At 57.4% G+C, this 16,032-nt stretch overlaps 2 protein-coding genes across 2 annotated transcripts; one reads left to right on the forward strand and one right to left on the reverse strand.

Annotated features, from left to right (window-relative positions):
* Window positions 1-2,172: 2,172 nt before the first annotated feature.
* LOC112960212 (parathyroid hormone/parathyroid hormone-related peptide receptor-like) lies at window positions 2,173-7,387 on the reverse strand. The gene is made up of 14 exons (XM_026054414.1): window positions 7,363-7,387; window positions 6,958-7,040; window positions 6,134-6,239; window positions 5,656-5,766; window positions 5,142-5,266; window positions 4,856-4,950; window positions 4,361-4,547; window positions 4,093-4,246; window positions 3,873-3,933; window positions 3,356-3,422; window positions 3,174-3,268; window positions 2,804-2,945; window positions 2,654-2,695; window positions 2,173-2,508 (listed from the first exon to the last, which is right to left on the reverse strand). Exons 1-14 carry the CDS (start codon window positions 7,385-7,387, stop codon window positions 2,173-2,175), a joined length of 1,629 nt encoding a protein of 542 aa, XP_025910199.1.
* Window positions 7,388-9,732: 2,345 nt separating this feature from the next.
* Window positions 9,733-15,766, forward strand: MYL4 (myosin light chain 4). The gene is made up of 7 exons (XM_026054486.1): window positions 9,733-9,816; window positions 10,672-10,699; window positions 13,128-13,277; window positions 14,150-14,323; window positions 14,773-14,850; window positions 15,087-15,130; window positions 15,733-15,766. Exons 1-6 carry the CDS (start codon window positions 9,733-9,735, stop codon window positions 15,113-15,115), a joined length of 543 nt encoding a protein of 180 aa, XP_025910271.1. The 3' UTR covers window positions 15,116-15,130; window positions 15,733-15,766.
* Window positions 15,767-16,032: the final 266 nt, after the last annotated feature.

Consider the following 16,032-nt stretch of genomic DNA (forward strand, 5'->3'; position numbering starts at 1 on the left):
TTGTTGAAACACGCCAGCACCCACTTCTGTCTTGTTTCTACCAAGAAAAGTTTCAGAAACTGTCAGGTTTTTGTGGCATTGTGATGTTTTCTTTATCAGCTGTGCATTTACTTTCTGCTTGCTCTAGTAAATGTTTTATTACTGGGACAACATTTCTAACATGTGCTCTTTATTCTCTGCTCCTTCCTCTGGCTGCTTTGGCATTTTCATGGAGATTTGCCTAGATATTCCTGTCTGTCCCTAAAAGAGGTTTCAGCTGAATTATCAAATCGCACTCTGGTCAGAAACCTCTTTGTGCTGCTTGGAGCTCTCTGCTCTCGCTCAGCCACGTTCTAGGTGTGCGCAGAACTCGGCCTATTTAACGTTGGGAGAAGGTGACCCGTTTTTCCCGGACAGATGTGGGATTTAGGAGCAGCCATTGAATTTCCTTTCCTTATCACGCTGAAGGTTTATGGTGCTGCCCAGTTAAAGATTTTGGAGTTTGATCCCTCCCTCCAAAACAGCTCCTTCGTCCAAAGCTGCCGCCTGCTCCTTCCCTTTCTGCCTCTTGGCCACCAGCAGCCGGTCCCGCACGTGCCTGCCCTTCCTCCTTCCTAGCACGTCCCTTTGTTGCTTTAGGTAGAACTATTGAAATTCCTCATCCCTCTCCCAGCTCCCTGGAGCCTCCGGGCTGTGAGTGAGTAAATAGTGAGCAGTGACAGGGAGCTATAAATGGGAATTCGCAGCCCCGCGTGAGGGACGCGAGGGGCTGGAGCCCCTCTGGGCCGAACAAAGCGGCAGTGTCGGCGCCGGGCCCGGCCCCGTGGCCCCGGGAGCCGTCGCTCTGCTGCCTTCCCGGGAGCCGGAGCACGAGGGCCGAGCCCCTCGCTGGGGCAGCTCAGGGGGTTGTGGAGCCTGATCCAGCGCTCCCGCCTCTGTGTCTCTGCATCCGTGTCCACCTCTCACCTCCTGCTCATAGCTGGTGACCARCCCGGCTGCGTTCCCGGCACGGAGCCCTTTCCAGCTCCATTGGAGGTGACGAGGACGCTCCCAACCCCGCACCGGCTGCTGGAGTATTTGGTGACTGTGAGTCCGGGTGCCTGCGCTGCTGCTTCTCCYGCTCTTGCAGCGTTTTCTGCTCCTTGTGCCTGGGTTTAGTCCCCGCAAGGTGCTGGGAGGTTGGAGACAGGGAATTACTTCCCTATTCTCCATCTTTTGTGGTAAAAGTTTTGCTTGGAGGACACACGTCTTGCCAAAGGAAGTAGGAAAGAAAAATTCTCCTTTGGCAAGACGTGTAATTTGAACCGATAGGGATGTGTCTTCCCCGCAAGCTGTGGCAGCTCTGGCCTCCCTTGGGAAGGCTGTGCCACCAAGTGCTGTGACAGCTGGGTCTGGTGCTGCAAGTGCTGCAGCAAYGTCCTTCCCCAGCTGGGGTGGACACAGGGACTCGCTTGGAGGCCTTAGACCTACCCCTTGTGCCCAACAGGGAGAGGAATCCCAGAATAGTTGAGGTTGGAAGGGACCTCTAGGGATCATCCAGTCCAACCCCCTGCTCCAGGAGGGACAGCCAGAGCACAGGGCGGCATCCAGGCGGGTTTGGAGACCTCCAGAGAAGGAGWCTCCGCAGCCTCCCTGGGCAGCCTGTTCCAAGCTTCCTTCTTTCCCACGTGATCCGCCCTCCGCGGTCTTCCCGTAACTGATCCCACCACAATCGTGGCCCTAATGGAGTGTGAGGCCAGGAGCACGCTGAACAGAGCAGCTTTTATTAACGCTGGAGCCTGGGGCCGTGGTCTGCTGGCTCCAGGCTAATTGTGCTGGGAAACACGAGGGCTGTGGCCACCGCCCCAGAGCTCGGTGTCCCTCAGCCGCCCCAGGCCCGGCCTCGCAGCATCTGCGCCGCGTGCGAGGATGTGCACGAGCCGGAGGAAGGCTCCAAGGGGCCCATCTGCAAGCGCTGCATGCACAGACATTGCTCGCGCCAACCACCTGCACAGCGACGGAGACATTTCCAGCTGGCTGCTCTTTGAGTTTGGCCAGGGAGCTTCAAGGCAGAGCACGAGCGCGCGGTCCCTCTGCACGCTGGCGGGCCCAGCACGACCAGGACCAAAGGACCAGCGGCCGCTAAGCTGCTCTCCCTTCTTCAGCGAGGGGCCCCGGGGCTTCCAGGCGCTGCGGGGCTCTGTGCCGCCCACCTCACAGCATCGTCTCCAGCTCTTTGGCCAGGCCAGGCAGGCTCCGCTGCAGCCCTGATTCTGCCCGCTTCTCCCCACAGCCTTCCTGGCTCGGTTCGTGGGGCGGGAAGGCGGCGGCTCCGTAGCTGGGGAGGCCGGTGCGGGCGAGGGGCAAGAGCCCGCGTCCCGCCGCGCTCGCTGCCCCCCGTCCCGCCGCGCTCGCGCTGAYGCTCGCGGTGGCCTGGGACAGCGGCCCGCTGCAGTAGCAGCTGCCCACTGTGCTCGTGGCCCGCGCTTTCTGCTTGAAGTCCAGCGCCAGGCTCCGGCGGAAACGGGCTTTTCTGATCTCCGCCTGCACCTGAGCGAGAGAGCAGACGGAGTCCTGAGCCGGCCGAGACGTGGACCCCAATGGGTTTCACTCCTATTTCTCCCCAAAGCTTGTTGGGATTTTGTGACGTGGACGAAGGCTCAGCCCCCTTGCAGGACAGAGCCTCCCAACTTACCTCCCCGTTACAAAAGCAGTAGATAAAAGCCACAAAGAAGCCCTGCCAAAGGAGAGATGCCGAGTTTAGCACCGAGCGCGTGATGTTGAAACACGCCTGCTCGGATGGGGAGTGCCCAGCACCGGCACTGAGCAGCCCCCACCGACCCACCTGGAAGGAGTTGAAGAGCATCTCATAATGCATCTGAATCTGCCACAGGACGCCAGAGACATCAGTGTAGGGCATGGCCATGAACACCACGTAATGCACCCCAAAAAGCGGCATGAGCACCAGCGTGGACTTGAGCAGCTTCCTGCAAGCAGAAAACACAGCCCTGCTCAGGCGGGACCTGCCCCTCGCAGGTGCCATTCAGCAAAGGGGCAKCTTCCCCCCGGACCAAATCCTGGGAAGAGCGAATTGCTGCACAGCGAGGGCCTGGCTCGGAGGAGGCACCGGGAAGGTGTTGGTCACCGGACCCCACAGCCGCCCGGGACTCTGCTGCTTCCCGAGCCCCCGTCTGAGCGGGACGGGCAGGACTCACCGGTACTGCTGCCGGGAGTCCAGCTTCCCCGTGTTCGTCTCCCAGAGCTTCGACGCCAGCACCCGCACGATGTTGAGGAAAAGGAAGAAGTTGACCTGCCGGCAGAGCGCCCGTGGTCTCAGCGCACAGCCCCCGGGATAGATTTCCTGGGCATGTTGGAAATTCAGCCAAGGGCTTCTTACCACAACGGCAGCCAGGATGGGAACCTGATAAATCCACTTCATGTTCCCAGCACTGAGGTCCCAGCATCTGGGAAGAGCAGTAAGAAACATCTGGGAAAAACTCAAGGTAAGGAGAACTCCCAGGAGCTGCTGCCTCCCTCCCCTGCCAGGCTGTCGCATCCTCCCTCCCTTCCCGTCCCTGTTTCCAGGATCCCAGATGCTGGAAGCTGTGTGGCCCTTCTCATTTTAAAACACTCTACGTTAAAATATGCCATTTCACATAATCTTTGCAGCATTTCCTGACTATTTAATGGTGCAAACCTGCATCCTGCTTCCTCCCAAGTGCTGAACAAAAATATCATTGGATTCGATTACTGGCAATTTTGCAAACAAGCTCRTGTATTTGTTGTCTTTTGGTAGCTTTTTAAAAACAAATCTAWTTTTCATAGCCCGGTTGTTCTTTTTTTTTCCCCCCTCATATTTGCAGCCAGTTTTTCCCCCCTCCTTAGGAACTGCTGGAGAAGGAGGACCTACGTACTGTGTATCCGCCAGGGAGGCCCTGACGCTGGCCCAGACAGACACGAACACAGCAGGGAGACCTGGAGGAGYGAGAGACGCGGGAGGAGCACGGCCGAAGCAACCAGGCTTGATGGGCACCCCGATTCCCAGGACCCAGTTTGTGTCCCACACCCCTCACCAGTGTCCTCGGTGCTGCTGGACCGCAGCGATGCCCCCCAGCAGCTGGGGCCTGTGCTTACCCCAGCCGATGATGATGAGGACCCACAGGTAGTTGTCATTGGAGAGGAAGGCCATGAAGATGAGGCTGTGCAGGTAGAGCCCTTCCACCAGGATCCAGTAGTGGTTGGTGGCCAGAAAATAGAGGAAAAGTGTCACCACCACCTTGCAGCCAACCTGTGGTGTGGAATAAACGTGCTCAGAGCGCGGCCCATGTCCAGGTGGCTCCTGGAAGCCAGCGGGAAAATGTCCCGCTCTGCTCCTGCTCCCCGGTCTCTACGTGTCACTTGCCAGGTGGCTCCGTGGTCCTGGCAGGGGCCCCATCTCGGTTTTTAAATCGTCCTCCGGCATCTTCTCTGGCTCGCTGGCCAGCGCCCCCGAGTAGAGCACCATGTCCTTCACGAAGATGCTGGCCGCCCGGCAGATGAAGGAGGTGAAGAGGTGGATGTGGATGTAGTTGCGCGTGCAGTGCAGGCGCCTGGGGACGAACGCGCTCGTCACAAGTGTGGGTGGCCTCCCGAGCAGAGGTGACCCCAACAGAGCCCCCTCTGATGGACTGGTCTTGCTGTGGGTGCAGGGATAGGGGCAAGGGGGCTTCAACCCCCATTGAGAGCCAGACTGGCCATGCAGAAGAACCGGGAAGGAACCGGGAGTCTGGGGGCTTTGGGAGCTTTGTGCTGGAGTTTGGGCTGGTTCCCCATTCCCAGGAGGCTGTTCCCACCCCTGGGTGCTCTATATGGGATACAAGGGGTTGGGTCTCCCTCAGGACAGGCTTCGTGTCCTTACTTGAAGTACGAAAGGATGCTCACAGCGATGAGGAGGGAGGCCAGGGAGCTGGAGTAGCCGACGGTGTACATGAGGTGCAGGCGGTCAAACACCTCCTGCGAAGCACAAGGGGAGCTCCAGGCTCCTCTGCAGCCCAGGAGCTTTTGGGGGAGCACAGGGGGACACGAGGAGGGGGATGGGGTCCCTTCTTCCCCTGCCCGGTGCTGCTCCATGCCCTGGTCCCAGGCAGGCTCTGTCCCTGTCCATCCCCACCACCTTTCCCAGCCCCTAGGAAGAGCCAGGTCACCTTCTCACGGCTCCGGCTCTCCGAGGAGAAGAGCGTGGCACATTCAGTGTAGTTGGCCCAGGTCTTGTTGATGCTAAGGGCCATCTCCCAGGTACCGTAGGCACTGCAGTACCGGTAGGCATGACCTGAGGGCAGAAACAGGCATGGGGACAACAGCGGCGCCCTCGGGAAACCCACCCGTGACCCCCTTCCCACTGCTGTAAGCCAGGCCTGTGAGGCCCACAGGTACCAAGTACCCGGAGACACCAACCTCCCCACCCGTCCCCGGCTCTCAGAAAGCTGCTGGCCTCGCTCTGCGACGCCTGGTGCTGGGCCAGCACRTGAGCGCAAACAGGAGCCCATGCTCACACACTGAGCTTGCAGCTTCGAAATTCAATGTCAGCGAAGAGGGACTGCCCAGGCCGAAGGGCTCTGCACCAGCAGCCTTGGCTGGAGGTGGAGGATGTGGCTCCCGAGGGGTGTCTGGGCTCACACAGGTCCGGTCCCTGGCCGAGCACKGGGTGCCCTCGCTCACCGTTGTGGTTGAAATCGTAGATGTAGTCGGGGCAGGGAACGGCCACCTCCTGGCTGGGCGAGCCCTGCGGCCAGCAGATGATCCCGTCCCACTCCGGAAGGCAGCTGGGATCTGGCCAAGGAGCAAGGACACAGGTCAGCTGGGGTCCCGGACAAGGTTCATTGCACCATCCCACCGTGTCCTGCTTCCCTGTACAGGCAGGAGTCTGGTTTTAGGGGCACCCCGATGCAGTGTTTGGTGGGCAACTTGGGGGCGGATTTGGGGCACACCCAGTGGTGGTCACGGTGCCAGCGCTGCACAAACCCAGGCCAGGTCACCCCGGCTCCCGAGACCATGAGCCAGAACRTGCAGGGTGAGGGCCAAGCCTGCAGGCTGCTCCGGGGACGTGTCACCACTGTCCYCACGTGCCGGGACAGCGCTGCCCGAGGCTCTGCCGTGGTCCCCGAGGCTGGTGCCTCCCAAGTGGCAGGGCTGGTACCTTTGATCTTTTCCAGCTGGGCTCTTATGTCCTTCTGGCATCTCTCCTTGGCTTCCACCAGGAGATAAATCTGCTCCTCCTTGGTGAGAACGTCGTCGGGGTCGACCTGCCGGGACAAYGCGCCACGGTGGCCCCAAGTCACGCGATCTCCGTCGGTGACCGGCGCATCGGGCAGCCATCGCTCCCCGTCCAGCAAAGAGCTGGGCTTGCTGCAGAGCACGGCCTAAACTCGCCACACACCGGCAGCAACTGCACGCGAGCAGCYGCTGGCTCTTGCAGGCAGATCTGCCAGGACATTTGGGGGGGTTTCAGCAGAAATCTCCCTAACCCAAACGCGGCGGAGCAGTCGCAGGCTTGGGGCAGGTCTCCAAGCTCATCAGCACCCAGAGGATGAAGCAGAGCAGGGAGCGGGAGGCAGGACGCGAGCGGGCGCCGCGGGAGGGAACGGGGCACGGATGCCAAGCGCTGGCGAGAGGTCCCCGCGGAGCTGGGAGCCCCAGGGCGCTGGCCCCGGTGTCCCGGTGCAAAGCTGGAGGCTCCGAAGCGGGGAGAATGCGGGAGGCGCCGTGGCCCCCCCAGTGCCCGTGGCTCCCAGGAGGATCCAGGTGGATGAGCAGGGAGTGAGGATGGAGCGGGGCTGGTTTCTATGTCCGGATGCCAAAGCAGCTCCAAAACGGGGTGAGGTTTGTGCTCCAAGCGTGCATGGGCCCCAGCACCCACCCGCACAGAGATGCCCAAAGCATCTTCACTCCCTCCGGTGCCTTCCCACRGTGGATTTAAGGACAAGGGTTTGGGGCCAGGAGCGAGGAGACGCAGGGACTTACCAGAGCCTGGACGGAGGTGAGGAGGCAGCCGCAGATCAGGGACACCACGATGCCACCCGACGTCCCCATGGCCCCAGGGGGGTCTCAGTGCCACGGCACGGGGCAGAGCAGAGCTGGGGGCTGCCAGCAGCCGTGCGGGTGTCTTGGAGTGCCTGGTGGGGCTGAGCATCCTCTGGGATGGAGCGCTCACGATCGCCACCCCCAGCGCTCCGAAGCCGCCGGGGGTGGGATTGATGGGCACCGGGAAGGAGAACACCAGAGGGGGCTCCGCTCGCYGCCTGTCCCCCTGCACCCAAGTGCTTTGTCCTGGCCAAGTGCTGCGGCTCCTCGTTCCTGCTCTGCYGGCTCTATGTGCTTAGTTCGAGGTGCTAAAATCCTGCTTGCTTCCTGCAGACTCCTCCGGACCGTGGACTGGGACCTTATCCCACATCCCGCTGTGCCAGTGCCCCCAGCCCGCAGAGCCCCGGCCCTGCTGCCTCTTATGCAGCGATGCTCCCGGGGCGGCGTTCAGGCAGGTGCCACTTTAACCCTTTTCCTGCTCGCGGGGTTGGCGCGGGCAGGGCGCCGCACTCAAAGCTGGGTCCCTGTCCTTGGCTTTGCCAAGGGATCTGCCTGCTGCAACGTGGGGGCAGGGGGTGCCCAGGTTGCAGCCTGTACCCCCCAGCAGCTCTGCAGGGACGGGTGTGAAACGGGGTGTCCACTTAGCAGGGTGAGGATGAGCGTTGCAAGCCGTGTGTTAGAGGCACCCCTAAATCCTGCCAACAGCAGGGGCCACAGAAACCCTCCCTGGGGGACATTGAAATCCCCCCGGTCTCCCCACTGGCCTCTGCTTTGCAGAGAACTTCCAGCAGGGACATTGAGCACCGGCTGACGGGAATATCGAGCAGACATTTTGGGCAGAAGGAGGGATAAAGGGTTAAATTGCAGGACTGTTTTTTTTTTTTTTTTTTTTTTTTTTTTTTTCTCTGCAGGATTTCTGCTCGGAGTTAAGAGGAGGCTGCTTCAGGAGAGGGGACCTGGTGTCTGACCTCAGCTGTGCGGATGGCAGCACCGGGTTAGGGAGTTGCTGCCAGGGAGCAATTTGCTTCCCACTGCAGACCAAAAAGCTCAACTTGCATTTAGCAAAACTCGGTGGGGTGTTTTTTTTTTTTTTTTTTTTTTTTTTTTTGCTAAATTATCATCTTCATTACACAGGGCTGGAGGAGGTGATTGCTCCACTCACCGCCCACCCGGCCTCATTGCTCAGCCCTCCCCAGCGACGACGGCAGGCAGCCAATTTCCTAATTGTTGGCAAGCGGCTCCTGAGCGAACCCTGCAACCTCGCACTTCCCAGCGGCTGTTCCGAAACCAGCCCCGATTCCCGGCCTCCTGAGCAGGTTGGCTGTTTATTCAGACCCAGAGATCTCTCCAGCCTCTCTCATCTCTTCCATCTTGCTGGTCCTGAGAGCATCTCGCAGGATCCTCTTCCACCCAGCGGCTTGTGCTGGTCCCTGCAGTCATTGCTGGCCAGGAAGGGAGCCTGGCAGTGTCCCGACAGCAAAGCTCTGCAAACTGATGGGGGTTTTGCCTATTTATTACCCAAATCTGCTCTCAGAGACCAGGACAGATACTTGCCCCATTAATCAGAAGTGGCTTAAAGCAAGATATTTGGTRGAGTCCATAGAAATGCTCCCATCTGGGAGCAAAGGAGCTGCTTTAATACCTACTTGTTGCTTACAGGAGCCTGCCAGCTCTCAGGGGAGCTGCATTTTAGCTTGGCCAGTTGCTATCTACTTAGAATCATGTTATTTGGGGGCTTATGTTAGGTCCCAGCTCCAGGAGTTGTATGATTTCCTAAAATGCCCTTTCTGCTTGGTTCTTTTTCCATTTTCAGTGATTCCCTAGCTGTTGAGCGTGCTCAGAGGTGACTGGGACATTCCCAAACAGGTCCAATTGCAAGAGATGACACAAAACAACTGCAGCCTCTTAAAATCTTGGGATTTCAGCCATCCTCTGGATCCAAAAGGAAACCTTCCCACTGGGCTCAGCTGCATGGGCTCCTTCACAGAAGGCTTCACAGGCTGCTTCAGGGCCCCTGCACAGCTCCGGAGCTAGGAGGGAGGCAGGATGGTCCCTGCTGCCACTGGATGTTCCTGAGAGCCGGAGCATCCGCAGGACCACTGACACCACTGTAAAATGTCCCGAGCTGWGGAATTCAAGGAGCATCTTTCGCATGGGTTGCATTATCCCCAGGAACTATCCTGACGGACCACCTCAACAGCTCCAACCAGGACATCCTTGCTCTCCTTACACCCTGGAGCTGCACACAGATGCATCCCGGCCAACCTCCTTCCCATGCACCGGGAAGAGCTGAGCGCACACAGAGCCACTGCAGAGCCTCCTAAACCCAGCGCTGCAAAGGAACCTGCCCTAAAACCACCCACTTCTGCCATGGGGATCCCTCTTGCCTCGCCAACCACTCCGGGACGCTGCCGTTTAGGATTCCACGGATCTTTCAGCAAGCAGCCCCCGTGCAGCCGCCCCCGGTGCAGATGCCCGGACCCTGTCAGCAGCGGGCAGCCGGTGGCTTCGCTGCACCACGAGCCTGTGACAACCTTGTAAAGTTGGAGTCCCTCTCGTCGGTGTTTTCTTCCTTTTATAGTAAGCAGCAGTGGCTCCAGCAGCCGGCCGGCCCCTCCAGTCGAGGACAGGGCTTGAATATAAGGGACGGAGCTGGCTTTGCCTTTGTCCCTCCTGCCTCGCAGGGTGTCCRCTCCCTCGCAAAGAGCCCGGGTGATGGCCCCCAAGAAACCGGACCTGAAGAGGGAAGCAGTCCCGGAGCCACCCAAAGAGCCAGCGTTCGATCCCAAGAGCGGGAAGGTGAGTGAGGGATCAAGGCTGGAGCTTTGTGCAATCTGCCCGGCACCGTCAATCCCCTCGCCCCGTTCCAACAGCGATGGCCRGGGTTGCCAGCACAGGCGCTGCAAGGGGACAGCTCAGAGGGTGCTGATGCGGTGGACGGGAGATATTTACCTGGTTTTAACATTCCCCCATTGGAATGGCATTCTGCAYGGCATGGATCCAAGGAAACTGCTGTCCCTGATCTCGGCTGCCTCCCAAATCCCACACTCCGAGACCCTCTCTCCTGCTTGGAGCCAGAGCAGCCGCGGAGGATGGAACCTCCAGGGTGTTTCACTCATCTCCCAGGCTGYCTCCGCAAGCAGCCCCTGACCCCCACCCATGGCTCCAGCCCGAGCCACCTCCTGCAGCTTTTGCAGGCAGTTTTTGCCTTGCAATTAGGTGCAATTTGCAATAATCCCTGCAATGATCCCCGTTTTTTTTCCCCTAGTTCCCCAGGATGTAGTTACGTTTTTAAGCCAGAGCGGTATTAACAGCAGGGCTCAGCACAGAGGTCGTTCAAGGTCACTTGACCCCTGCCCTAGGGATCACGCCTTGGAAAAACATCCTTTGCACCTGGAATGGCCTGAGCTCTGGTCTGAGTGTCCCGGTTCCCACCGCAGCRCTGCGAGGACATGTTCCCACCGGCCGCGTGCTCCTCGGAAAGGAGTCTTCCTGGTGCAGATGGACATGGCAYGGATAGGGGCACGGACACCGGCCTTGGGAGGGGCATGTCCAGCACGGAGGAGGTAGTTGGAGTCACGGCATCGCCCGTGGTGGCACCTCCTGCACAGTGACACACTCCTCATGCCTAGATCTCTTCTCTTGTCCCCACAGGTGGAATTCACAGGGGAGCAGATTGAAGGTAAGTGCAGACTGCTGCACTCCAGAGGCAGCAGTAGAAACCAGGAGTTCCTGGGGTTTTTGTTTGTTTGTTTTTCACGGCAAATTGGGGTGCTGAATCCTAAAGAATCCAACCCCTCCTTGGGGAAAGCCCTATGGGTCAGGCGCCTCATTCCCTGCACTCTGCCCAGCGCGTTGCTCTTCCTCCAGGATGGCCATGGGAATCTTGCAGCAGCTGGAAGGGACAYGACAACCAGAAAGTCCCGTCCCCACCAGCATCAGGCTGGAAAGGAGATTGGAAAGGAGCAGAGCGGAGGGCAGGGCACAGGGYTGGGCGGATTCCAGTGGGAAGGAGGTGGGAAGGGGAGCAATGTTGGCGGSAACGGGAAGCAGCACAGGGATTTAGCTGGGAAATGCCAGAATGGTCCCGATGGATCCTGGCTCCTGCTCTGCACTACATCACTTGATTGCAAAGGACGACCCCAGCTCCAGCTTTTAGCAAGAAAAAAAAATGTATTTTCCATTTCTGGTGGGAGATGTAGCTGGGTTCAAAGCGTGGAATTCCCAGCGGGGGAGCAGCCCCTGGCACCGCAATGCCAGACCCGCCGGAGCGCTGGGAGCACTGGAACGCCTCGGGCGCTCTCGCCCTGCACTGGCAGCTGCGACGCCTCCGTTGCGATGCTGGGACAAGATCCAAGGGCAGCTCCTGGCCACAGTGCTGGGAGAAGAAGAGCCCATCTCATCTCGGGGCAAGCCAGAGGAAACGAAAGGTCACGCATGAAGGTGTTTGATTCGGAACCGCAGCAGTGGTGTGGAACGTGGTGCTCCTGATGCTTCCTGGACTCCACGGTGAGCAGRCTCTGCCAGGGTCGCTGGAGGCTGCAGTGAGGCCAGATGCAGGAGCACGTTCTGCTCCACCATGTAGCTGTCCCAGGCCAGGAGCACGGGGTGCCCTCGGAGCAGTGCCRTTGGCTAAGGATTCGTGAAAGGAGYTGCTCCCRCCACAGCCCTCCTGGGTGCTTCCACAGCATTGTGAGGTAGGGATGGGTGACGGAGCACCCCRAGGTGCTGGGGAGCTCCGTGGCGATGAGTGGGCTCAGACCAGCATAAAACCTCCCACAGGCAGGATTCGGAGCTGAGGACGGTGCAGAGGAGGAGTCAAGGGATGGCAAGGCATGGCAAGGAGAAATGAAGATGCCAAGCAGCAAAGGGAGCACGGCCAAAGCCCCAAGCGAGGATTCCCACCAAACCCAAGGAGATGCCTACTGGATCTTCACGTCTCCATTGCCACATGGAGGTCATGATTACCTGGGCCTGCCCAGCAGTGGCAAGGGCAGATTCCTCTCTTTGAGGGGGCTCTTGCAAGACATCATGAAGAAAATGAACCAGAACCTGGAGTCCATTCATGCCATGGACAACAAACTCACAGATCTGAGTGTTCGTGTACACTCTCTAGAAGGTCTGATTATCAGCTTGGACAAGGCAATGGCTCAGATGGACTTTCTGTTCCAGAAGCACAAGGAGGATGTTCAAAACCACATGCAGCTCTTGGAGCATCTTGTGCGTGAAAACCACCATCTCACCACCCGCGTGGAGCAACTACAGAGACCGGCCCCAGCTTCCAGCCTCAGGATCCTCGGCTTAGCAGAACGGGAGGAGGGTGAGGATCTGGTGGGCTTCCTGGAGAAGCGGTTGCCCCATATCTTGCACCTTGATACGATGGAGGAGCCTGCCCTAGTGGAAAGGGCCTTTTGGGTGGGAAATGGGAGGCAGAGATGAGGCTCCGAGCAGTGCAGAAGGGTGACTGTCCATGGAGCCAATGTTAGGATTAAAAACTGGATCCTGCAGCAGGCCAGGAAGCCGAAAAACATCACATACAAGATGAAAGAGATCCTAATTGTCCATGTAAGTCCCTTTCCTCCAGGACCTACATAGCCGTTTATGGGGAAGAGCATGGAAATGAATCTTCTGAGTCTTTCAAAGCACAGTGGGTAGAAGACATAGTCCAAAGAGCGGGGAGAGATGTGAGGAGCAAGCGGGGAGGCTGCCTGCAAGGTGGAGCAAGAGCAGCACCCCTGTGGAAGCAGCGCTGAGCCGGTCACAGAGACGGGATGTGGGATGCGCCGGGAGGGTGGTAGGATCCCCAGGAGGTCCAAGAAGGGAAGAAGGAAGTGCAGGGAGTCCCACAAGCCCAAGGTAGCACAGGAATCCCTGCAGRATTCGTCACTCAGCTCTGCATGGACTGACAAAACCTGCTTGTGGAGCGGGTGGCTTGGTAAAGGGGTTGGGCTTTGGAGGGTTGTGGCCTCCTGTTCCTCAAGCGAGTGGGGGCTGTGCGCCCTGGGCAGCCACCAGCAGCAGCCACTGGTTCTGGCCACTGGAGCGGCTCCTGGCAGGGTGGCAGTGAGGCCAGCATGGGTAGGGGACAGCCGAGCTCTTCATCTCCGCAGAATTCAAAGAAGCCTTCAGCCTCTTTGACCGGACGCCTAYGGGAGCCATGCAGATCACATACGGGCAGTGCGGGGACGTCCTGCGAGCGCTCGGTCACAACCCAACCAATGCGGAGGTCCTGAAGGTGCTGGGCAAACCCAAACCAGAAGGTGACAGTGACTGGGGCAATGGGGAGAGGGTGGGACGAGCAGTCAGTAGACTGGGTGGGACTGCAGTCAACAGTTGACTACAGTCAACAGGGAGAGGGTGGCACTACAGCTTCCCAGCACATAGAGGACGGTGTTCCCTGTAGGAGAAGAAGGAATTGAAGAGAAGTGAAGTAGAGGGGCCTCATTCTTGTGTAGKTCCTTCATGCCCCCTGTGCACACCATGCTGGACCTGCATGGATGAACTGGTGGTGGCAGCAGTTGATGCCAAGAGGCCAGATCCTGAGCTGGTGCAACCCAAGCCTTGCTCCATGGGCTGCAGCCCAGCAACTGGGTCTTTGCTGTAGGGAAAGCAAAGAGCGAATTCTTGCTCTGACACAGAATGAATCCGCAGCCCTTTGCTGGGAATTTGCTTTAATGCTGGGTGGGAAGAAGCCGCGTGGCTCTCCCTGTGCTTCTGGAGCCATCTGAAGCTCTCAGAAGTCATTTCAGGCTTAAAAATCCGTATTTTTTTTATAACTCAGTCTGGAGGGTTTCCATTTCTCCTAAGTTTGCTAGCCTGAAACTTGTTACTTTAGCTGGAACTGTACTGGAACTCATACCGGGAATAAACCCATACAAAGAAGAGGGAAATCTCTTGCTTTCAGAAACTCAAAAATGAATAGGAACTTAAAATTGCAGAGTTTGGGGCCAGGCAAAGTGCKGGATCACATTTGTGGGTGAGCAGCCGTGTTCTCAGGTATTCTCATRCCATGGTCAGGGGCTTGACCAAAGTGGGCTTTGTCCCCCTCCATCTATGTGTCCCTCTCTCTGGAATATCCCGTTTTGGGCAGGAAGGCAAGGTAGAGGTTGAATATTTCCTCCTCCTCTTTCAGAAATGAGCACAAAGACCCTGGACTTCGAGGCCTTCCTCCCCATACTGCAGCACGTGGCCCGCAGCAAGGAGCAGGGCTCCGCTGAGGACTTTGTGGAAGGGCTGCGTGTCTTCGACAAGGAGGGCAACGGCACCGTCATGGGGGCAGAGCTGCGCCACGTGCTGGCCACGCTGGGTACGGACTGGTTCCAGGAGCCTGGGGACAAGCCATGGGAGGGAGGGAGCTGTGAYGAGGTGCTCAAGGAGCAGAGGCCACCGCTAGCTCCTCTTGGGCAGAAGCCTAGGAAGGGCTTGGTTTAGTTAGCTCATCCCATGGTTGGGTGGACTTTGCTTTGTGCTTTGTGTTCTCTTAGCACTGTCCCCCACTAATTGGCCTTTCCCAGCTTAGGGTGCAGCTTCATGCATGACCCAAGTGGGCTGGAGACCCCACGACATCCTCGGCTCCCGGAGAACAGTTGCATCTTGGTCTGCTCTCCTCACCCTCCCACCAGACTCCGTAGCACATTGGTGGACAGCTCCACTTCAACTCCCTTTTCTGTCTTCTGGTGGCTTTGACTCTCTAGAGGGAGCACAGGAGGGTGCAGGCAGAGGGAAGGCCCTCACCTCTCCATCCTCTGCCTCCAGGGGAGAAGATGACAGAGAGCGAGGTGGAACAGCTCATGGCAGGGCAAGAAGATGCCAACGGCTACATCAACTATGAAGGTAGGAGCAACGGATTCCTATCTGAAATAGTGGTCCTGTTTTCAGGGGCAAAATGTGTTTTCCAAGAGGAAATAGGCAGCCTCTCCAAGGAGAGCTCTGAGACATTTCGTCTGGGGTAGAAACAAGTGGCAGCAACTTGCAGCCACAGCTCGGAGCCCCTTTCAGCCCCCAGKCTGAGATCCATGGGACTTCAATGCACGCTCAGATATCTCACCCGTGTCTCATTTTCTCTTTAGCTTTTGTCAAGCATATCATGTCTGGCTGAAAGGAGGAACTCCAGGTGAGTCAGAGTCTCCCACTGATAACACCGACAACTACTGACATTGCTAACACAGGCGATAACTGCCAGAGACAGAGCGCCTTGAATTATTCCCTCGCAATCTAGTCAATTTAAAAGAAAAACAAATCAGSAAGAACTGTTCCAACTGTCCCCAGTCTCCCTTGCTAGTTTCTTAGGGTTTCATTATCTCATTTTCTTAAGTATTTTTCCTCTCTTTGGCTGGGTGAAAGGCTGCAAGGGGAATTCTTCAGATACTGTTAAATACACCAATTAAGCAGTGAAAAATCTCTTTTCCTCCGCTACAAATCCCTTTAAACATCAGAAGGTTAAAACGGAGGCAGACAGAAGTRTGAACTTTGAATATGCAGCACTCATCTTGCCTTTAATCCATTTCTCCCTGGTTCCCGTTCATCACCTCACCTACATAAGTGTTTAGGTGCCAAGTGCTGCCAGAGAGGCTGGATTCTACACAAAACTATTCGCATGAAATGCTGTTTTTTAATGGCACAGAAGGGTGACTATTGAYATTTTGGGCCACCTGAGAAACAGCTCTGTCATGTCAAAGATYCAGTGCATTAAGCCCTCTCCTTCTTGCATCCTAGGGGTTTTTTTGGAACTGTTTGGATCCACCCRTGTCCCACGAACAGCGAGATTCCTCCGTCTTTATCCCTTCTTCCCCGGATGGTTTGAGTCTGCAGGGACGTTTCATGAGCTGCAGTGAGGAGCCAGCCTTCATACTTACACTATATATTCAGTATACAAGGGATACGCATCTCACCCTTGGTTTCAAACCCTAAATTCCTTTTTTTTTTTTTCTTGTGACAATTTGCTCATTAAATTTAATTCCCTCCCCTCTGAAGTTATCTATGTTTTGGCTTGGTTGAAGTGTTAACAGAGTTAAC

The sequence above is a fragment of the Nothoprocta perdicaria genome, unplaced genomic scaffold, assembly GCF_003342845.1.
Source record: "Nothoprocta perdicaria isolate Ctin4 unplaced genomic scaffold, notPer1 scaffold_121, whole genome shotgun sequence".
Lineage (NCBI taxonomy): Eukaryota > Metazoa > Chordata > Aves > Tinamiformes > Tinamidae > Nothoprocta > Nothoprocta perdicaria.